This window comes from Erinaceus europaeus, chromosome 7, assembly GCF_950295315.1.
Source record: "Erinaceus europaeus chromosome 7, mEriEur2.1, whole genome shotgun sequence".
Lineage (NCBI taxonomy): Eukaryota > Metazoa > Chordata > Mammalia > Eulipotyphla > Erinaceidae > Erinaceus > Erinaceus europaeus.
Window position 1 is genome coordinate 64058776 of NC_080168.1, and position 22763 is coordinate 64081538.

Below are 22763 nucleotides of genomic sequence, written 5' to 3' on the forward strand. Positions count from 1 at the left end.
CCAAGCCCCAGAGATAAACCCTGGAGGAAAAAAAAAAAAGTTAAACTGTCAGCATTTGGTGCAAAAGTTGCACGTGGAGATTTACAGGATAAGGAAACCAGGAGCGTACAGTCTCTGACCAAATGCATTCACTGCACCTTCCTCCCCAGACAGACACTTCACACGTGTGCGTGAATCTGTGAGTGAGCGGTAGTTTGGAACCACAGCCCTGTTGCTGCAGAGGCAGAGTGCTTGGGAGTTCAGAGTCCACTTACCAAGTCATTTCATCATGGAAGTCTCACTCTTCTTCCTCAGTGGGGCTGGTGTGAAGGGTAAATGATGGTAAGCCTAAAGCACAGTCAGACTCTATGTTATAAAATGTTACTGCTGTGGGCTGCTTACAAGGTACAGTCGGTCTGCATCAGATCAAAGGATGTCTGCAGGAGAATGAGAGGAAGAGCAAGTCACTGGGCAGAGTGTGTAGATGAGCCCATTGGCATGAAATGAAACTGAGCACTGAGATAGAAACCTACCGTTGGTCTTGGTAATTGTGGTTTCCAGACAGTTTGGGGTAAAATGTCATTCTCTGGTCATCTGAGCAGTTACTTGATCTGTGTCCTTAGTCATAAGCAGTGGTGCACTTGTCTTTAGAGAACATTGGCTTGCAATCCTCTATGTTGATTCACACCTCTTCACATGTCTGGCATGCCACATTGCCCCTCCCCCAGAGTCTTCAAGCCCGGCACCAAAGTGCCCACCCTGCACCAGTCCTGCTCTGGAGAGGGCCCAGCATCCGTTTTCCGGCCTGGAGGCACATGGTCTTGCCTGCTGGTGAACTCAGCTTGCCACCATAGACCCTCCCTAGGGTGCAGAAAAGCGCCACATTGAATTGAGCCTTGAGTCTGGGTTCTGGGAGGGTTTGCCAGGGCACTTGCCTGAATCACAGGATATCCTTGATGACAAAAAAAGCCACACAATTTACATTTTCTTCCATTTTAGGCATTTTCCCCCCTCTCCTACATTTGTTTCCCAAATAAATCAGAATTGCATTTTAAAGTTCACAGTTCCAAACATTGATGCGTCACCAGCAGACACCTGCGTGCTGTGCTCTTCAGATAGTCATTGTAAGGGGTGTTGGCACTAAAACTTTCCTGTCTTGTGCTGTGGTGCTCAGTGAGGTGCTCCTTATGCTGCCTCCCTGGGCTGTGGCTTTTCTCTTGGTTGTGAAAGTCACCCGTGTGCTTCGCTCACAGGCTGGGTAAGTCCTGAGAGAAGGGGGTTTGATCACTTGTGATGTTCCCAGTCGGGAAAGCTTTAGGGCTTCAGAATGCTTCCAAGTATCTCCTGGTGACTCAGGTCTGAAAATTGGAAACTTGTTGGAAGCTTGTTGAGACCATGTTTTGAGTCTCTTTGAGATCTCTGCCCCCAGTAGAGATCTACTCCTCCCTCTAGGTGTTACATTAGCCTGAACTCCTTCACTAAGTGGTTTCCCTCTGAAAAGGACAAGCAAACAAAAGAACACTGCCATTTGAAGATTACTGTTACAGGGGTGGAGGGTACATAGCATAATGGTTATGCAAAGAGACTCTCATGCCTGAGGCTGTAAAGTCCCAGGTTCAACTCTCCCCACCCCCATCAGCCAGAGCTGAGTGGTGCTCTGGTAAAAAATAAAACAAAATAAAGATTACTGTTACAGAATAAAGGAGAAATTGGTGGAATGGGTGAGTCCACAGTTCTGTCCTGAAAACATAAAATGAGTGATGTAGATGGCTTGAAATATTTTTAAAAAACTTTTAGTATTTACTTATTGGATAGAGACAGCTAGAAATCAAGAGGGAAGGGGTGATAGGGAGGTAGACAGAGTGATACCTACAGCACTGCTTAACCACTTGCAAAGCTTCCCTCCCCACCCCCTGCAGGTGGGGATTGGCATATCAAACCCGGGTCCTTGCATGTTGTAACATGTGCACTCAACCAGATACACTACCACCTGGCCCCCCAGAATATTTTGAATAAATGAGAAAATGAAAATATGAGCTTACATTTTCATTAAAGTTATGCCTGGAGATTGGAGAGACAACATAATGGTTCTGTAAAAGTCTGATTCCTGAAGCTCCAGGATCCCAGGTTTAATCCCCAGAACTACTGTGGTGATCAGAGCAATGCTGTGGTCAGTCAGTCTCTCTCTCTCTTTTCTCTTTCATTGAAAAAAATAATAAATAACATAGTTTTAAAAAGTAACCTTTGGGAGATTGATATTTTTTTTATTTTTCTTTTTTGAACTTTTAAAAATATTTTATTTTTGGATAGAAACCGAGAGAAGTTGTGAGGGGAGGGGGACTCCAGCAGACCTGCTTCACTGGTTGTGAAGCTTCTGCCCTGCAGGCGGGCAGTGGCGCTCAACCAGGTAGTTATCATGGCCCAGCCCCTGGAGAGTCATAGTCTACATCCTTACCTAAACTCAGTCTGATTCTCAAGTTCCATTTTGTGTGTGAGTCTATTTAGAAGCTTACTGTTGAAGGAGGGCAGCTTTGTGTGGTCAGGCCCTGCCTGTCGGCCTGCCTCCCCACTCCTCTCCTTGACTCAATCACCAGTATTCCCTGGTCTTGCCACACCTGCACTCATCAGCACAAAGCAGATGCTGTTTATTTGGAATCAGGCATGATCTTTAATGCCAGAAAACTTACATCTTTTTAGGAATTTGGGGGACTAGTTCTGTTAAAAGTTGTGTGTGTGTGTGTGTGTGTGTGTGTGTGTATTACACTAAAATGAAATACTGGGTGGGCTGGGAAGACTCAGGTCCTGGAACATGATGGCAGAGGAGGAACTAGTGGGGGTTGAATTGTTATGTGGGAGACTGGAAAATGTTACACATGTACAAACTATTGTATTTTACTGCCAACTGTAAACCATTAATCCCCCAATAAAGAATTCTTAAAAAATCAAGTATAGCAGACAGCTGTCACAGGGAGGTGAGAGATGTTACTGATATGTCAACAGCTGTTTAGTGAAAGGAAAAATACATAGTAAGGCAAAATAAAGACTTGAAGCCACAGTAGTTAAAACTTGTACTGTCTTCCCTTTTGATTTTGAAGTAGCCCTTTGAGTACCCAGTGAAAGTACTGACTGATCAGAGTGTGGGCCTGGAATGTGCACAGCTAGAAGCTGCTGAGAAGCTGCGCAGAGTCTCTCAGTCTTCTGGTCTTGACTTCAGACTTCGGCATATTTTTCATATGAATATGGGTGTGTGTTTTTTTTTCTTTTCTCATTGGCTCCTTTCCGGTGGCCTTTTAATTATCTCCCCTCCCCCCCCAGTAAGAATCAGGTGGTGGCAGCAGGGTGATGATAACACATGTTATCATGTGCAACAACCACTGGGTTCAAGCCCCTGGTCCCCACCTGCAGGGGGAAACTTCACAAGTGGTGAAGCAATGCTGCAGGTGTGTCTCTCTCTCTCTGTCCCTGTCTCCCCCATTCCCTCTTGATTTTTCTGACCGCATCTAGTAAATAAGTCAATAAGAAGTATTTCTGTGGTCCAGGAGGTGGTGCAGTGGCTAAAGCACTGGACTTTCAAGTATGAGGTTCAGTCCCCAGCAGCACATGTACCAGAGTGATGGCTAGTTCTTTCCTCCTATCTTTCTCATTAATAAATAAATAAAATCTAAAAAAGAAGTATTTCTTTAAAAACCTCAGGTACAGGGGGCTGGGCTGGGTGATTGCACATCTGGTTAATCTTACTGGTTACCTACACAAAGACCCAGGTAAAAGCTCCCAGTCCCCATCTGCAGGGGGGCAAGCTTCATAAACATTGAGGCAGTGCTGTGGGTATATCTCTTTCTCACTTTCTCTCTCCCTATCTACCTTTCTCTTCTCAATTTCTTTCAATCCTATCAAAGAATTTTGTTTTAAAGTGCTTTCCCTTTGTCTTTTTCAGATAGAGGAGGAGAGGAGAGACATCTGCAGCACTGTTCTTCCGTTCATGAAGCTTCCTTCCTGCTGGTGGGAACAGGGGCTTGCACCTGAGTTCCCGTGCATGGTAATAAGGTATGTGGCTCTACTGGGTGCGCCATTGCTCAGACCCACAAATCTGATTCTTAGAAACCTAAGAATGGTAGCAGGCTCTGTGCCCCCACGGGCTGCAAACTGGCAACCTCATAGCTACTCTGAATGTCTCAATATAAAGACTATTTTTACTTTATAAAAATTCAACAAATGGTAAAGAACTTTAAATCATATTTTCACATCATGATCACACACACCCTTTTTTTTGACAGTTGAGCTCATTCTTTGCATGAAGCCAGAACTTTGTATCCTGCATACTTAACATTATTTCTCATGTTGTTACACTTTGGGGGTACTGTTTCCCTCACCATTGTTTATTTCATGCTATCATCGACCAATCGTCTGGCCTAATTTTAAACATTAGTTTGATATTTTTTAAAAGTCTTTAAAATATTTATTTATTTTCCCTTTTGTTGCCTTTTTTATTGTTGTTGTTATTGATGTCGTCATCGTTGTTAGGACAGAGAGAAATGGAAAGAGGAGGGCAGACAGAGGAGAAGAGAAAGACACCTGCAGACCTGCTTCACCGCCTATGAATCGACTCCCCTGCAGGTGGGGAGCCGGGGGCTCAAACTGAGATCCTTACCCAGGTCCTTGTGCTTCTCGCCACATGCGCTTAAACTGCTGTGCTACCACCCAACTCCCAGTTCGATATTTCTTTAACTCTTTCATTTATTTATTTAGGTACAGAAATTTAGAGGGAAGTGGGAGATAGAGAGAGAGAGAGAGAGAGAGAGAAAGAGACATCTGCAGACATGTTTCACCGCTCATGAAGGGGACTGACTGCCGGTGGCCTGGGAGACAGCTCAGCTGACAGAGCACACATGTTGCCATGCACGAGGACCTAGATGTGAGATGCTGGGGGGGGAATTACGTTTCGTTTCGTTTCTTTCTTTTTTTTTTTTTTTTTGATAAGGTAGAGTGAAATTGAGAGGGAAGGGGTTGATCAGTGGTGAGGCAGAGAGACAGAAAGACACTCACAGCACTGCTTCACCACTTGTGAAGCTTACCCCCTGCAAGTGGGGAGGAACTATATCTTAGCATGTAGCTAAACCAGCTGACTCTCAAGGTCACAATGTCAGTGATGTAAGAATTAGCAAGATCTTGGTTGTGGGAGGGGGGACAATATCTGATGTCTGTCTCAGGGTGATATGAAACAGTGCCCGTGACAGCAGTTCTATGAGATATTTCCTCAATAAAAAATACATTATTTGGGGGTTGGGCAGTAGCTCAGTGGGTTAAGTGCACGTGGTGCAAGGACTGGTGTAAGGATCCCGGTTCCAGCCCCCGGCTCCCCACCTGCAGGGGAGTTGCTTCACAGGCAGTGAAGCAGGTCTGCAGGTGTCTATCTTTCCCCTTCTCTGTCTTCCCCTCCTCTCTCCATTTCTCTCTGTCCTATCCAACAATGACATCATCAATAACAACAACAATAATAGCTACAGTAATAAAATAAGGGCAACAAAAGGAAAAATAAATCTTTAAAAATACATTATTTAAATAATGGGAAGGCAAAACAAAAAAGAACTAGTGACATGTTGTGGATATTATGTAGTAACCAATGAAACAGCGACACAGCGAGCTGCACCTGCCTTGTTCTGGATGCTTTCATCTGTAAACGTGCCCAAGCCATGTGTATCCTCCCCCATCGTGTCCTGTCTGTGACTCTGCTCTGTGCCTTGCACAGAATCGGTCGTTGTTGCTTCAGGAAGAGGTATCAGAAGAGTTGCATGTGCTGTCTGGGTGGGACTTTGTACAGGAGCAGCCAGGCCATTTCCAGAGTTAGCAGGAGGAGCAGAGCATTTCTTTCCATGGAGGAATGTACATGGTGCATGTCATTTCAGCCCGTGACTATGGCAATGACGGCAGGGACGGCAGCCACCTTCCCTATGAGCAACCACACCCGGGAACGGGTGACCGTGGCCAAGCTGACTCTGGAGAACTTCTACAGCAACCTGATCTTACAGCACGAGGAGAGAGAGACCAGGTATGCACCGAGGGCCGGACTCACTGACCCTTGCAATGGCCGCAGCGCTGCGAGGAGGCAGGGAGCGTGCCCAGTCGTAACAGGACCCTGGCTCGCTGTGCTCCCCCCTCCTACTCTCAGGCAGCAACCTGCTGGTGTCGTTTTTGTAGGAGAGGTCCTTGAGACACCCAGAGACCTCTGTCTTGATGTTAAATGTCAAATAATCTAGTATTTCCAAACAGGAGGTTGTGGACTATCATTGTGTTTCCCATAAGGAGGGTGCATTGTGAATGAATGACTTTATTCCCCATTCAGAATGCAGTGTCCATAGCAGTGGGGGTGGAAGAATGAGAAAAGGGTCATAATGTTGCCTCCCAGAGACATAGAACATGAGACCAAAAACATTAATTCCCCAATAAAGAAATAAATTAAAAAAAAAAAAAAAGAACATGAGACCATGCATGTAAGCACTGCCTGAAAGAGGGAAAAGTGTCACTAAGAGAACAAAGGAAGATGAGAGAGCACTTTTGAGCATGGCACTAGGGAAGGCTTCGTGGAGGTGGTGCTCTTTAGACAGGAAGAGCAGTGTTGATACACCACTAAGGGGCAGATAGAGGGAAACAAGATCAGGAGGAAGGGCATTGGAGATGGCCAGGCAGAAGTGCCTGGTGTGGCTCAGGGCACATCCCAGCATCTCCTGGGCCCTCGGCACTCTGTCAGCGTACAATAGCAGAGAGCCCTGAGCATTCTTGAGTGGTGAATGATCTCAAGTGGCTCTCAGGAAGGATGCCTAGGTTGTGCTCTGCAGTGGATTGTGGGAGCAGAAACAGGAACAAGGAAGGCCAGTGATATAGTCCCATAAATGGGATGGAAGCTTGAGCTAGGAGTGTGACTCAACAAAGAAAACAGAGAAGGTGGACTGAAGGTGGTTCTGAGCCAGACGTGAAACATGAGAGAGAATGAGGGGAAAGTGGAGCAGCAGGACAGACTCTTAAAGAGTCCACTCAGACAGGGGAAGCAATCGCAGACAAAGCTGGAAGGGGACAGAGAACCATACATCTTAGCCACAGCTGACTGTTCAGCCATGAGTCAAACACAAGGATGTCCATCTGCTTTGGAGTGTGTACTGTCAGTCAACCTGGGGACCATTTTTTCTCATCTCTAGTGTAAACACTGGTAGATGTTAATGATTTTGGTGGTTTATACATTACATGAGTTCCCCCACGTTAGCGAAGCATTAGTCATCTTGCTAAGAATTACTCAGCTTCAGAAGTAAACTATTTGGCCAGTATGAGAAAGGAAGTTGTGTTTATATTTTGAGAAAGAAGCTATTCTTGGTGATTATTTTGATTCCAGTTGAAAGGTTTTAACTTCTAGCATAGTAAGTTGAAGCCTTGAGCTTAAATAAGTAAACACATGTACATTTCTTACATGGGAGTAGTTAGGAGCGTATGTAAAATGTCATCTTTTTTTCTCTGAAAAGGCAGAAGAAATTAGAAGTGGCCATGGAGGAAGAAGGGCTGGCAGATGAAGAGGTAATGTGGGCTGGTGGCTGCACTGCCATGCGCAGGCTGGGTGGTGGCCTTCGAAGGTGCAGAATAGCTCTCAGATGTTGTCACTGCAAAAAAAAGTAGCTGACCATATCTTGGTGATCATTTTGCAATCCATGTATGCATCAAACCCTCGTACTGCACGCCTTGAACTAATGCACTGTGTCTACTTACCTCAGTCAAGCTGTGGGAATTTTTAAGTGTGCAGTCTTTTGCAGTTATCTGTCAGGGATCTTATGAGTAATAGGGTTTCATCACTTGAATATGAGTGTTTGTTGTTAGGATGGGTATTCTTTAAAAAGAGAAGCATTTTTTATATTTTATTTATTTTCCTTTTTGTTGCCCTTGTTGTTTTTATTGTTGTGGTTATTGTTATGAGAAGCAATTTTTTTTTTGACGTTTGTGACACTATCATTTCACATGAGCAAAAGATCAAATAAGTACAATTTGAGAAGCAACTCAATTTACCACCTTCAAAAGCACATATAGGTGGTGAAAAGTAAATACGTTAACATGCCACAGATGAAATAAATGTCATTGATAGTTGTAAAAAAAAAAAAAAAAAGTCAAGTTACATATAAGTAGCTTAATATATACATGAGTTATTCAAAGTGTATTCATTCATCTTATGAATATTTTTGAGTACCCATCCATCCTATAGCAGTAGTAGTTAACTACAGAAAAGCAATTAAAAATTATCGTGCCCTTGAAGCTACAACAAGGGCAACAAAAGGGGGGGAAAAAGTGGCCTCCAGGAGCGGTGGATTCATGGTGCAGGCACCGAGCCCAGCAATAACCCTGGAGGAGGAAAAAAAAAAAAATTATCGTGCCCTCAAGGACCTTTTTGTTCCAGGCAAGGAAAGATAGACAGTTATTATTCAGCATAATAAGTGTTTGTTTCACCGTGGGGAACAGATGTATAAACCGGGAAGAGTTGGATCTTAGAGGAAAGGAACAATACTTAATGCTATGGAAATTTGAAGCAGTATCCAGAAATGATGATAAAGATGATTTTAATTAAAAAAAAAAGAGAAGCAAATTTTTAAAAACCTTTTATTGATATTAATGACAGAGAGATCAGATACCAGAGCACTGTTCAGTCCTGGCTTTTGGTGGTGCCTGGAATTGAACCTGGGCCTCTAGAGCCTCAGCCATGAAAGTCCTTTGTTGGGGGGTCGGGTGGTGGTGCAGCGGGTTACGCGCACGTGGTGCAAAGTGCAAGGACCTGCGTAAAGATCCCAGTTCGAGCTCCCGGCGCCCTACCTGCAGGGGCGTCGCTTCACAGGCAGTGAAGCAGGTCTTCTGGTGTCTGTCTTTCTCTCCCCTTTCTGTCTTCCCCTCCTCTCTACATTTCTCTCTGTCCTATCTAGCAACAAATGACATCAACAATAACAATAATAACCACAACAAGGGCAACAAAAGGGGGAATAAATGGTTTCCAGGAGCAGTGGATTCATGGTGCAGGCACTGAGCCCCAGCAATAACCCTGGAGGCAAAAAAAAAGTCCTTTGCAGGGGGCTGGGCAGTAGTGCAGTGGGTTAAGCACACATGGCGCAAATCGCAAGGACCTGCATAAAGATCCCAGTTCAAGTCCCCCGGCTCCCCACTTGCTGGGGGGTCACTTCACAGGTGGTGAAGCAGGTCTGCAGGTGTCTATCTTTCTCTCCCTCTCTGCCTTCTCATCTCTCGATTTCTCTCTGTCCTATACAACAACAACAAGGATAAACAAGGGCAATGGGGGGAGAGGGTGATGGAGCTTCCAGGAGCAGTGGATTTGTAGTATAGGCACTGAGCCCCAGTAATAACTCTGGAGATTAAAAAAAAGAACTTTGTATAACCATTATGCTATCTCCCCAGCCCCCCCTTTTTGTTCTCTTTTCTCTCTCTCTCTCTCTCTTTTCCTTCTTTTTTCTTTCTTCTTTGACACCAGGGTTATCATTGATGCCTCTGAGATGACTTTACCACTCTTGGCGGCCTTTTTTTTTTTTTCCCTGGTTTGTGTTAGTGCTGGGGATTGAATCTGGGACCTCAGAACCTAAGGCTTTTCTTTCTTTCTGATAGTGACAGACAGATAGGCAGGGAGAGAAGGAGAGATGACTACAACACTGCTCCCTCCACCAGTCAACGGAAGGAGAGAGCATGTGTCTGTATACATGGGGGAGTATGGTAGCCCTGAAAATACATCTTCCCCCCTTAAATTCAGGGGTTCAGGAAATGGAGGGCTGGGTGTACCCATCACCATGAGCAAGGATCCAAGTTTGAGCCCCCAGTCCCCATCTGCAGGGGGGAAGCTTCAGAAGCAGTGAAGCAGGTCTGCAGGTGTTTCTCTGTCTCCCTCTCTATCTCCTCCTCCCCTCTTAATTTCTCTGTCATATCAAATAAAATAGAAAGAGGGCCGGGTGGTGGTGCACCTGGTTGAGCGCATATATTACAATGTACAAGGACCTAGGTTCGAGCCCCCAGTCCCCATCTACAGGGGGAAAGCTTCACAAGTGGTGAAGCAGTGCTGCAGGTATCTTTCTTGTCTCTCCCCCTCCTTTCCCTCTCAATTTCTGACTGTCTCTATCCAATAAATAAAGATAATTTAAAAATTGAAAAAAAAGAAAAGGGAAAAAAATGGTCACCGGGAGCAGTGGATTCATTGTGCTGGTACCAAGCCCTAGTGATAATCCTGGTAGAAAAAAAAAAAAAGATTTGTGTGTGTGTGTGTGTGTAAAGAGAGAGAGAGAGAGAGAGAGAGGAAGAGAAATAAAATTAGATGATTTTAGAGAGAAGAGGCACATGCTAGACTCCGAGCGCCTGTGCAGGGAGCGAGTGGTGACTGGCAGCTGGCATTGAGGAGAGGAGGCCTGGCTCTCCAGGACCAGACTTCACCGTCTCGGGCTTGGAGATGCCACCTGGCTCCACTAGCAGCTTTCAGTGATCGGGCAGTCTCACGCACGGCTAGAGCGTGTCATGCTTTCCGCATCTTTCCTTGGAGTCTACCTCTGTTTTTATATTTGTAATGTTAGATCAACTAAAAAAAGGTCTTTTGATATCCACCAGAGATATTACTTTGTTACCTGACTCAATCAAAAAAATAACTACTATGAAATGACATATGCATAGAGCTAGGGCCATGCTGACCACTGAGCTAACTTTCAGATGGAGAGGGGACAATACCACAGCCATAAGTTTCCCCCAGTGTAGGGCAACCAGTCCCAAGCCTGAGTTGCACTGTACAGATGAGCTATCTCATTGGCCCTACAGAGAAAAATCTGAGACTACCAACACACCTTTCCTCATTTTTATTTATTGGTGTTAATATACATAACACATTCATTATATTGACATGCAAGTCCCACTGCTATTTTTTTTTTGACGATTTATTTTGAGACACCAGAGCACCTACTTCCCCACTCTGACCTAAGGGCTCTCATAGAGTAGGTTTCTAGAATTGTCATTGGTGATTTCAGTTTAGTGAAATGCTGTTTTACACACTTGCGAGACTCCCTTGAGTGCAGTAGCCGTGCCCAGAACCACATACACTGTTTATGCAGTGCAGGTCACACAGGCCAGTGGTTGTTCATGATCTTTTTTGCCTCTGTGTCTCAATTTTGAGCAGTTGATGAAACTGTGCTGAGGGTGGCACTTCCATTCAGATTAGACAAGTGAGAAATCCAGCATGCCTTTCAAAATTCATATATTTATCCACGTCATTTTTCTTTTTACCCTAACCTTGCGCCCAACCCCTGATCCACAGATCATTTTTCAAAAACCACTTGGCTTGGTGATTATGAAAGACGCGGTGCTCTAGTGCCACCATGTGGCCATTTCTGTTATGGTCTCAGAGGTTGAATCAAACCTTTTCAAAACTACCTGGGTGTTCACCTGGGTGTTTCTTACAATTCTGGTTGTTCAATTATTCAGTAGGCATTTTGAACAAAGAGTCTTCATAGTCTATCACTGATAGCCCCAAAGTTGTAAGTTCATTTTGCTCCCAAAGGATGTTTGAATTGGAGACATCTGTCTCTTGATTGTGTTCTCTCCAATTAACTTGGTTAGAAGCGTCTGAATCCCCTTCCAGGATGGCACACAGGGATGGTTCATCCTCATCTGGAAACAGCTGGGGGGATATTTGAGCTGATTAACTCTCAAACTCCTGTGGACTTGCACACCCCCCATCCCTGAGGCTGAGAGGAATTTAAACTTCCCGCCAGTTTTATTTCCTGTTCTCTGTTACCTCTACCAGAAGTCAGTTATGCCCCCAACTGGACTGTTGCTTAGCGGGGAAGTGGAGCCTGAGCACAGGGGGGCCAGGTTTGACTCCTCTGTTGTTTCAGGCAGGTGGTGGGTTTTTGTTTGTTTTTGAGAATGAAGAATGCTCCTTGACTGCATATTTTAGTTAATTTTTTTTCATGCAAGTCTTTCCCTCCACCTCCCACCAATTTTATATTTTCAGATTTGTCCCAGAATAGATTCTACCTTAAGTCTTCATAACAGCACTGCCCTGGTACTGCGTGCTTGTGGTTTTGAAAGAACTTTGGAAATCGGAGTCAAGGCAGAGTTGACGACCTGACATTAAAATCAGTATCAGCATGCCAGTAGCCACTTGTTAAAGTTTAATTCTTCTGACTCAGGCTGTCCTGTAGATGGAAGAGTATGGTGAACTAGCTAAGATGGCATGTTTCTTGGAGTCCAAGAAACAGCTGTTGACCAAGCATTAAACACCTTTTAGCGGGGGGGGGGGGGGGGGCGGGGCAAGCAGATTACAGATCCCCCTTACTTCCCAGGGGCCCTGGGTCTGACCCCATGCACCACATATGTGGCACTGACTCACAGAATGCATCTTTCATTTAGAAAACAGACTGGTCTCTATAGACTGTGTTGTCATTTCCATGCTCAGCCAGTCACTGATGTGGTAAGTTGCAGCATCAGTATGCGACGTGTAACAGAATGGACGTCCATCTTCTTTCACCTTCTGATAATGTAGGTGCTTTTCAGATCACTCTTACATTGCACTCTCTCTCTCTCTCTCTCTCTCTCTCTTGCGCTAACAGAAAAAGCTGCGTCGATCTCAACACGCTCGGAAGGAAACAGAGTTCTTACGACTCAAGAGAACCAGACTTGGCCTGGATGACTTTGAATCTCTGAAAGTTATAGGAAGAGGAGCCTTTGGGGAGGTGTGCTGCTTTGTTAAGTCACTGCTGTTGAAAATAGATATCTTGAGATAGTTTAAAACAGAGAGCTTCATGAGAGTTAAGGTGTGAGCAAGACAGACTCCTTGTATCTGCCTTTTGCTACTGTTATAAATCAATAGCAGTGAGTGTGGAACATGCTTCTGTAGCAGAAATCAATAGCAGTGAGTGTGGAACATGATTCTGTAGCATATTCTCTGCACATTCTAGGTGCGGCTGGTTCAGAAAAAAGACACAGGCCATATCTATGCAATGAAGATCCTGAGGAAAGCTGACATGCTTGAAAAAGAACAGGTAAGAGTTCACTTTTTAAAAGACATTTATTGATTTATTTATTTTGTTTTGTTTTTGATGTGTCTGCCTTGTGGAGTCCTAGGACAGCATAGTTCCAGACGGGCAATGTTTGAAGGGATATTTATTAAGAGAACAGAGGCAGAGAAAGAAAAACAGAGCGTCACTGACACATGGGATGCCAGAGTTCTCATGCCTGAGCCCAGAGCTTTACCCACTGTGCTACCTCTCGGGCCACCAGGCAGGATTCTTTAACCTGTCACCAAAGGGACATGGCCTGCTAGGTGCTGGAGCAACTATCAGATCAGAATTTAAAAGATAAATTTATCTATGAATGTGACCTATGCTTTCATGATATTCTGGTAGTTTGCTCATTCTCATTTGCAAAATAAGTAGACTGAGGGCTGGAGGTCAGGAGGGACTAAACCCTAATCTTCACATTGCTGAGAGAACTAACTTCAAGGTTGCATCCTGGCACAGAAATCTGGCTTTACAGTTTGTTAAAGCACACACACACACACAGATTCATTGGATAGAGACAGAAATTGAAAAAAAAAACAAAACCTCTTGGATCTATACATTTTTCATACAACAGAAGATACATAGCCCCAGGTAATAGGTCTGGGCAGCATAAGTAGCAGAACTCCCCAGAATCACACTAATTTACTGATGTGCTTATAGATATTAGAGCTTTTAATTATAATAAATTATTATGAAGTTATTATAGACATTTCTGCTTAATCAGTTGAAGACCCAGTGGCCTTTTTTAAGATTTTATTTTATTTATTCATGAAGGACATAGGCAGACATCACTCTGATACATATGCTGCTGGGGATTGAACTCAGGACGTCACACTTGAGAGTCCAGCACTATATCTACCACTTCATCACCTGAACCACACCCCTGTTGGCCTTTTGACTATTTGGGATTCAAATAGTCTTTGCTGAGGACCCTGGCACTGTCTTGTCAGTCTGCAGGGCAGTTTATCTCTCCTAACTCTCATGAGTCAGAGCTCTGCCCGAAACTCACCTGACAAACTCGGACCCTCAGTTAGGTGGCGGTTCTGATCAGGTCTTTACACTCACTGATCCGTACTCATAGACTGGGACTTTCCTCAGTCTCCTACAGGTCCCTGCTGGTCAGGACTGATGGTCTCAGCTGAAGTGAACTGTTTACTGAGACGTTCCGTGCTTAGTGAACATGTGGCTTCAGGGGGTGGATGGTGGCACACCTGGTTAAGTGCACATAGTACTATGCAGAAGGATACATGCAAGGACCCGGGTTCAAGTCCCCACTCCCCACCTGCAGAGGGGATGCTTCACAAGTGGTGAAGCAGATCTGCAGCTGTCTCTCCTTCTTTCTCTCTCTCTGTCCCCCTGCCTCAATTTTTGTCCTACCAAATGAGAGAAAAAAAAAAAGGCCTCCAGAAGTGGTAGATTCATAGTGCCAGTACCAAACCCTAGCAACTGGAGGCAAAAAAAAAAGTGACTTTATAAATATGCTGCAGACCTTTTGCTAGACTTCCAGCTTCCCTCCTTGGCTGTTATTAAGGAACCAGGTAGATAATTATAAGAGTGAGCTTGGAAAATGTGTCACACGTTGTGATTATTTCTTCAAACCATGTCCATCTAGGTGGCCCATATCCGAGCAGAAAGAGATATTTTGGTGGAAGCAGATGGTGCGTGGGTGGTGAAGATGTTTTACAGTTTTCAAGATAAGAGGAACCTCTATCTGATCATGGAGTTCCTTCCCGGAGGTAGGAGCACCCCTCCCAGCCCCCACCTCGAGGACTAGGGCTCCCTTCACATACTCGTGGCTTGTCCACATTTCCTCCCATTGTACTGCTGACTTTAGACAGGGTGGTGGCATGCCCAGTTAAGCATGCGTATTACCATGTGTGATGGTCCTGGTTCAAGTCCCCACTCCCTATCTATAGGGGGAAGCTTCACACATAGTGAAGCAGGTCTGCAGGAGTTTCCATCTTTCCTTCCCCTCTCAATTTCTCTGTCCTATTAAAAAAAAAAAAGGAAAAATGGCCACTGGGAGTGGTGGATTTGTCATGTAGGCACTGAGCCCCAGCAATATCCCTGGTAGCAATTTAAAAAAATAAATAAAAAGGAATGACCATGTCCATGCTGGTCTCACTGTACATAGGGGAGACTATTACACGTCTAGATTTAAGTGTTACTAGGGTCGAGTCAGTGGCATACCAGGTAAAGCACACATTATCATGCTTAGGGATTCTACTTTGAGCCCTTGGTCTCCACCTCCACTCTGCCACTGCTGTCCTGTCAAGTACAAAGGAAAAACAAATGGCCACCAGGTGCAGGAGAGTCATCATGTACCCACTGAGCCCCAGTGATAACTCTGGTAGGGAAAATACAAAGCAGCCTATGGAATTCTATGTACAGTGTGATATGCATTTTTTTTTTTTTTAATAAAAGGTTGAGGGCAGGGGTAGAAAGCATAATAGTATAGGGCCGTTGTCATCAATACTGCTTGGTACTGGAACATGAATACACACACTGACCAGTGGAATAGAATTGACAGCCCAGAAGTAAGCCCCCACACCTATGGACATCTAATCTTTGACAAAGGTGCCCAGACTATTAAATGGGGGAAAGAAGAGTCTCAACAAATGGTGTTGGAAAAAATGGGTTGAAACATGCAGAAGAATGAAACTGAACCACTATATTTCACCAAATACAAAAGTAAATTCCAAGTGGATCAAGGACTTGGATGTTAGACCAGAAAATATTGGCAGAATTCTTTTCCGCATAAATTTTAAAGACATCTTCAGTGAAACGAATCTAATTACAAAGAAGACTAAGCAAGCATAAACCTATGGGACTACATCAAATTAAAAAGCTTCTGCACAGCAAAAGAAACTACTACCCAAACTAAGAGACCCCTCACAGAATGGGAGATCTTTACATGCCATACATCAGACAAGAGGCTAATAACCAGAATATTTAAAGAGCTTGCCAATCTCAACAACAAGAAAACAAATAACCCCATCCAAAAATGGGGGGAGGACTTGGACAGAATATTCACCACAGAAGAGATCCAAAAGGCCGAGAAACACATGAAAAAAATGCTCCAAGTCTGATTGTCAGAGAAATGCAAATAAAGACAACAATGAGATACCACTTCACTCCTGTGAGAATGTCATACATCAGAAAAGGTAACAGCAGCAAATGCTGGAGAGGGTGTGGGGTCAAAGGAACCCACCTGCACTGCTGGTGGGAATGTCAATTGGTCCAACCTCTGTGGAGAACAGTCTGGAGAACTCTCAGAAGGCTAGAAATGGACCTACCCTATGATCCTGCAATTCCTCTCCTGGGGATATATCCTAAGGAACCCAACATACCCATCCAAAAAGATCTGTGTACACATATGTTCTTGGCAGCACAATTTGTAATAGCCAAAACCTGGAAGCAACCCAGGTGTCCAACAATATGTAAGTGGCTGAGAAAGTTGTGGTATATATACACAATGGAATACTACTCAGCTGTAAAACATGGTGACTTCACCGTTTTCAGCTCATCTTGGATGGAGCTTGAAGAAATCATGTTAAGTGAATTAAGTCAGAAACAGAAGGATGAATATGGGATGATCTCACTGTCAGGCAGAAGTTGAAAAACAAGATCAGAAGAGAAAACACAAGTAGAACCTGAACTGGAATTGGAGTATTGCACTGAAGTAAAAGACTCTGAGGTGGGTGGATGGGGAGAATACAAATCCAAGAAGGATGACAGAGGACCTAGTGGGGGTTGTATTCTTATATGGAAAACCGGGAAATGTTATGCATGTAGAAACTATTGTATTTACTGTCAAATGTAAAATATTAATTCCCCAATAAAGAAAATTTAAAAAAGCATAATGGTTATGCAAAGAGACTCATGCCTGAGGCTGTAAAGTCCCAAGTTCAATTCTCCACATCTCCATAAGCCACAGCTGAGCAGTGCTCTGTTAAAAAGCAAGTGAAGGTTATATATATGAACTTATTTTAAAATTGGCTGCAGTTATTAATTCTCTAAGTGCAAAAAATTTTTAATCTTTATTTGTTAGAGACAGCTAGAAATCAAGACTATAGGGGAGATAAAGAAGAGAGATAGAGAGCTGTGGCCCTGTATCACCACTCTCAAAGCTTTTCCCCACAGGTGGGTACCAGGGGCTCAAACCCGGGTCTTTATACATTGTAACGTGTGTGCTTAACCAGATGTGCCACCACCTGGCCCCCCCAAATTTATTCCCTTTTAATATATATATATATATATATATATAATTTATTATGAACATGTGCTCTGGAACATGTGCTGTTGGGGAGTGAATGCAAGAGCTCCTACTTGAGACCCCAGTGCTATAGCCACTGTGCCATCTCTTGGACCACCTAAAATCTATTCTTTTTCCCCCTCCAGGGATATTACTTGGGTTTGGTGCCAGTACTATGAATCCCAGTGGACTTTTTTCCTTTTCCACTTTCTTCCTTTCTCTCTTGACAGGAAAATTAAGTAGAAAGATAGACCTGCAGACCTGCTTCACCGCTCATGAAGCAGATCCCCCCACTGCAAGTAGGGAGTGGAAGTCAAGCCTGAATCCTTGCACTTGGTAACATGTGCACTTAACCGGTCACCCCCCCCAAATTTATTCTTTACCCCCTACACCCCCACACCCTTTTTAAAAATCTGGAGCAATATATATTTTTTCAAACTCTAAAAAATATTTTGGATACAGAAATTGAGAGGGAAGGGGAAGAGAGAAGGAGGATTCCTGCAGCACTGCTTCACTGCTCATGGAGTTCCCGTCTCCCCCATGCACACACCGGGTGGGGGTCCAGGGGCTTCAACCCAGGCTGCTGTGCACTGTAATGTGTGCTTTGCCAGGTGCACTGCCACCTGGCCCTTCTTTATCCCCTTTTAAAGAAAAAGTTCCTTGAAAAGTGAAAGACTGTGCAAATGACTCCTATTGGGATCAGGTCCTAGTTTGGAGAGGCTTGAAGAACCTTGTGTGCTGTCTCAGCTCTGCTCTGACCTGACTCTGCATACTTACACCTAGAGACCCAGAAGTGTCCTGAGATCTTTAGACTGGTCCTTCATTTGGACTTGGAAATCACTGGAGGGTTAGCTACTGGGTGGACCAACTGTGAAGCCCATCATAGTCTTGGGCACACAGGTCTGCACAAGGTCCCCGAGGCCTACCTGACACTCGACACTCTCTCCTAGGTGACATGATGACGTTGCTGATGAAGAAAGACACCTTGACAGAAGAGGAGACCCAGTTCTATATCTCAGAGACTGTCCTGGCTATTGATGCCATCCACCAGCTCGGCTTCATCCATCGGGACATCAAACCAGACAACCTCTTACTGGACGCAAAGGCATGTGAAGACTCTGGTGATATCAGAGCGTACAGAGCTGACACTGGTTGCAGACAGGCAGCTGCAACTCATTGCTGAGTTGTGTGACATCACAGGATGGGGCTGGGGATGAAATGCTCTCAGGACGTACAGCTGCCATTTATCTTTAGTTTTCTGTAAAACCATCATGAGAAGTTGCACTTTCCTATTTTACTGATATGAATGCTAACCTAAATTTAAACAAATGATGGCTGCACCTAAAAGGGGAGTTTACCATAAGGGTTTTGTTTTCCAAGTTAGTATTTCATGATTCTATGAGATCTTTTCTTTTTTAGGGTCACGTAAAACTGTCTGACTTTGGTTTGTGCACGGGGTTAAAGAAAGCTCACAGGACAGAATTCTACAGGAACCTTACCCACAATCCACCAAGTGACTTCTGTAAGTGCTGTTTTGGGGAGGGGGAGTCACAGCAGGTACAGTTCAGTATTGCTGAGAACTGAAGGCTCTCCCTCCTAACCAGTGTACTTTACATGTCTTCATGGGATTCTAGTCTTTGGCAAGGATTTTTCCCTCTTCGTTACAATTCTGTCTTGTTGAAATTAGCATTTCAGAACATGAACTCAAAGAGGAAAGCAGAAACATGGAAGAAGAACAGAAGGCAACTGGTAAGTTAGCCACGCTTTGAGGAAAGAACTCTTTCCTGGCTCTAGTCTCATTTGGATTTTACATCTTGAGAACAATTAATACTTACTGGGTAGCAGTGGTCAGGCTTGTTCTGTGATCAGTTTTCTCTTGGTTAAATTTCTGTGCCTGTAAAGGGAAACACTCATTTTACAAGTTCTGATTTAACTTCAGAGTCCTGTATATAAGAGTTAACATGTTTACTAGTAATCAGCATTTTATATGAAAAGTAGAGGTGAGTTTGATAAGTGAGTGGCTAGTGATTCTCGATTTGAACATTATCTCTGAGGTACAAACCCTAATGTAGTAACCAGTCAGCAGGAGTTAGGTGGTTGCATGTTCGTAAGAATTTTTTTAGAGGCAAAGTAAATTTTGGCCTGTAGACTAGTACAGTAACAGAAATAAATTAGGAAACAGACCTAAACTACAGGTAAACACACCCCCTTTAATGTCAAGTTATACTTTTTTCCTGTTGTCACTGGTACTGTACTCCAGATTTTTTCAAACAGAAAGACACCACAGCAGCGAAGTATGGTAAGAACCAGACTTGAATCTGGTGGTACAGATGGCAAAGTGAGGGAACGATGCCTTTTTAGCCTTGTTTTTCCTTTGCTTCTTTTCCATTCTTCCTTTATCTGGTTAACCAGCTCTGTGAACATTGTTGAGGATAGGAACATGCTGTTGGACTTTGGTTTCCCGATTTCTTGTACAAGACCCACACAGAAATACTCTGTAAATGGTAGTTGAACTCAGGTGATGAAAGAGGGAAACAAATCCACTATTCTTTGAGGCAGGCCAGAAGACTGAGAGGTAATAGTCTGACACTTTCAACCCAAATAAAGTGCTTTTTGCATTGTTAGACTCCTCTCTTTACCCAAAGCAATTGCAAGCTTCCTGTGAATATAAAACATTGCAGTTCCTTTTTTAAAAGTTAAAGTTCTTAAAACATAGATATGTCTTATTAAGGTTAAGAACTTGTAATTTGAATTGTGTGCTTTTAGGTCAAATTTTTTACAACTGAGGAGAAAATTTTACCATTCCTACTTTATTTTGCTGCCAGTTACTGCTAGGACTTGATGCCTGCAGAACAAATCCATTGCTTCAAGTGGCCATATTTTCCCCCCCTTTATTGGAAAGGAAAGAAACTGAGGAGGGAGAGAGACACCTTAGGACCTGCTTGGACTGTTTTTTTTTTTTTTTTTGTCGTTTTGTTGTCACATGGCCTTTGTGACCCTGCCACCTATGGGGACAGTGAAGGGCCTAGAAATATCTTCACAACAGGAATCCCCTTCCACTAAGTGCCAGGTCACTGACGTGACAAAGTCTGCTGGCACACATTTTCACAAGACCCCTAGCTCTTAGTTGAGAATACCGCCTTAAATTAAGATTTCACGTGAATTGAAGAGGAAGACAACATTGCTTCATAGTGAATACGCAGTGCCTGGAGTTAAGGTTCTGGTGGAAGTCACCTGCCCTGTGTGTAGCAGGTTGTAGATTATAACAGTACTTTTGTCTCAGGAGGGGTTGTTTCTCAAGTTTTCTGTAACCAAGAGCCCCAGCTCAGAGAGGATAACTGGCCAGAGGACACAGTGGTATAGAGCAGGGAAGCCAAACCTGAGCTTAGCCCTTTCATTTAGAAGTAGCTTTGGGGCCAAACATAGAAATAACTTAGCTGAGCTTCTTAGGAGCCAGAAATCACGTCCTCAGTAGTACATCGACTCGATGCCTGTGACAGGCTCCCCATGTAGACACACATGGCCAGCGAGGGACAGGTGACTGACAAGCTGCTCCTTTGCAGGCATACTCCACTGTGGGGACGCCAGACTACATCGCCCCGGAAGTGTTCATGCAGACTGGCTACAACAAGCTGTGTGACTGGTGGTCTTTGGGGGTGATCATGTACGAAATGCTAATAGGTATGTTTCAGCATTCTGTACCTCATGTGTAACTTCCCCAGGAGTGCTACTGACCAAGTGGACTTCATAATCTCTCATAAAAACCAGTTTCTGGGGAGCCAGGTGGTGGCGCAGCATGTTAAGCCCATGTAGGATCCTGGTTCGAGCCCCCAGCTCCCCACCTGCAGGAGGTTCACTTCACAGGTGGTGAAGCAGGTCTGCAGGTGTCTGTCTTTCCCCCTCTCCATTTTTCTCTGTCCTATCCAACAACGACAGCAATAACAATGACAATGATAAAACAAGGGCAATAAAAGGGGACAAAAATCTGTTATTTCAATAAAACTTTAAAAAGAAAAACCAATTTCTGGGGTGGGGGTAGATAGCACAATGGTGATGCAGAGAGACTCTCATGCCTGAGACTCTGAAGTCCCATGTTCAGCCTCCCACACCACCATAAGCCAGAGCTGAGCAGTGCTCTGGAAAAAAAAGAAAATTTTCTAACACACATCCATGTTTGAGTAGTAGTTTTCTTCCACGTTGGTGAGTGGTGGCATTCTTACTGTTAATAAAAGCACTCAGGGCTGTTATATTCCTGTGGCAGTGGTACCGCTAGTGAAGCAGACAGGATCATAAAAGCTATAGTCTTTGTTTTCTTGGTGCACAGGATACCCACCTTTCTGCTCTGAAACCCCTCAAGAAACATACCGAAAAGTGATGAACTGGAAAGAAACTCTGGTGTTTCCTCCAGAGGTGCCTATATCTGAGAAAGCCAAGGACTTAATTCTCAGGTCAGTGACTCACCCCCTAGAGGAGCTGCTGCTGTCCTCAAACTGAGGTATACTGACACCCATGGAGATGGACCCTTTGACAGCAATTCTGTAGACCAACATCACCTCAGTAAAATGATACTGAAGGTGGTAAGAAAAAAATGTTCCAGACACATAGACTCAATTGCCCATTTCAGTCTTGGGGAGGAAAGAGGAGCCACTGGTATAAAGGAGATTAACAGATGTGTATTTTTTATATCTGTTATGCAATGCAAACTCTTGAAGGGCAGACCAGGCAGTGGTGCACCTGGGTCCAAGCCCCTAGTCCCCACCTACAGGGGGGAAGCAGGACTGCAGGTGTCTGTCTCCTCTCCTCTCAATTTCTGTCTCCATCTAGTAATAAATAAATATATAAATAAGTGGTCTGAGAGGTGGTGCAGTGGATAAAGCATTGGACTCTCAAACATGAGGTCCCGAGTTCCATCCCCAGCAGCACATGTACCAGAGTGATGTCTGGTTCTTTCTCATAAATAAATTTAAATAAATAAACAAATATATAAATAAGAGGAAGCTATAAAGAGGAGAAAGTTCTGGTACTGTTTCAAAGGTCCCTCCTATTAGAATGCCATGAGCCCCCCCCCCCCACCCATGAAAAAGAAAAAAGAGAAAATCAATTGTAGTGATTCATATTGCAGTAGTTGGTACTTAAGATCTCTTCTAAGCAAAGGATCCCATCCTCTCCTTCTGCTCAGATAATTTTGGTTCTGCTGTGATTGGCTTGAAGGAATACAAATGGACAGTCAGAACAGCTAATAACTGGACATCTTTGTGACCTTTGATCTAGCAGTTCACTCGGGCTGTTTTGCTTACACAGATATGTGTAAAGAATTGGGTACAAAGTGTTTTACCACGATATGCTTACTAATGAAACATTGAAAAATAGCCTAATGTTGCACTGTAATGAACTGGCTAAATAAACAGTAATTTTTACATGTGGAAAAAATTAGAGAAATGAAGTTTATAGAAAAAGATAGCTAT

General features: G+C 43.9%; 1 protein-coding gene across 1 annotated transcript in view; it reads left to right on the forward strand.

Annotated features, from left to right (window-relative positions):
- The window catches only part of STK38L (serine/threonine kinase 38 like), a 60049-nt gene that overhangs the window by 34688 nt on the left and 2598 nt on the right, over positions 1-22763 (forward strand). The window contains exons 2-11 of the mRNA XM_007529915.3: positions 5883-6025; positions 7488-7539; positions 12594-12716; positions 12942-13025; positions 14656-14779; positions 18249-18403; positions 18718-18820; positions 18986-19047; positions 20862-20979; positions 21623-21746. Coding sequence (XP_007529977.2) covers positions 5883-6025; positions 7488-7539; positions 12594-12716; positions 12942-13025; positions 14656-14779; positions 18249-18403; positions 18718-18820; positions 18986-19047; positions 20862-20979; positions 21623-21746 — 1088 coding nt within the window. The remainder of the gene's footprint in view (positions 1-5882; positions 6026-7487; positions 7540-12593; positions 12717-12941; positions 13026-14655; positions 14780-18248; positions 18404-18717; positions 18821-18985; positions 19048-20861; positions 20980-21622; positions 21747-22763) is intronic.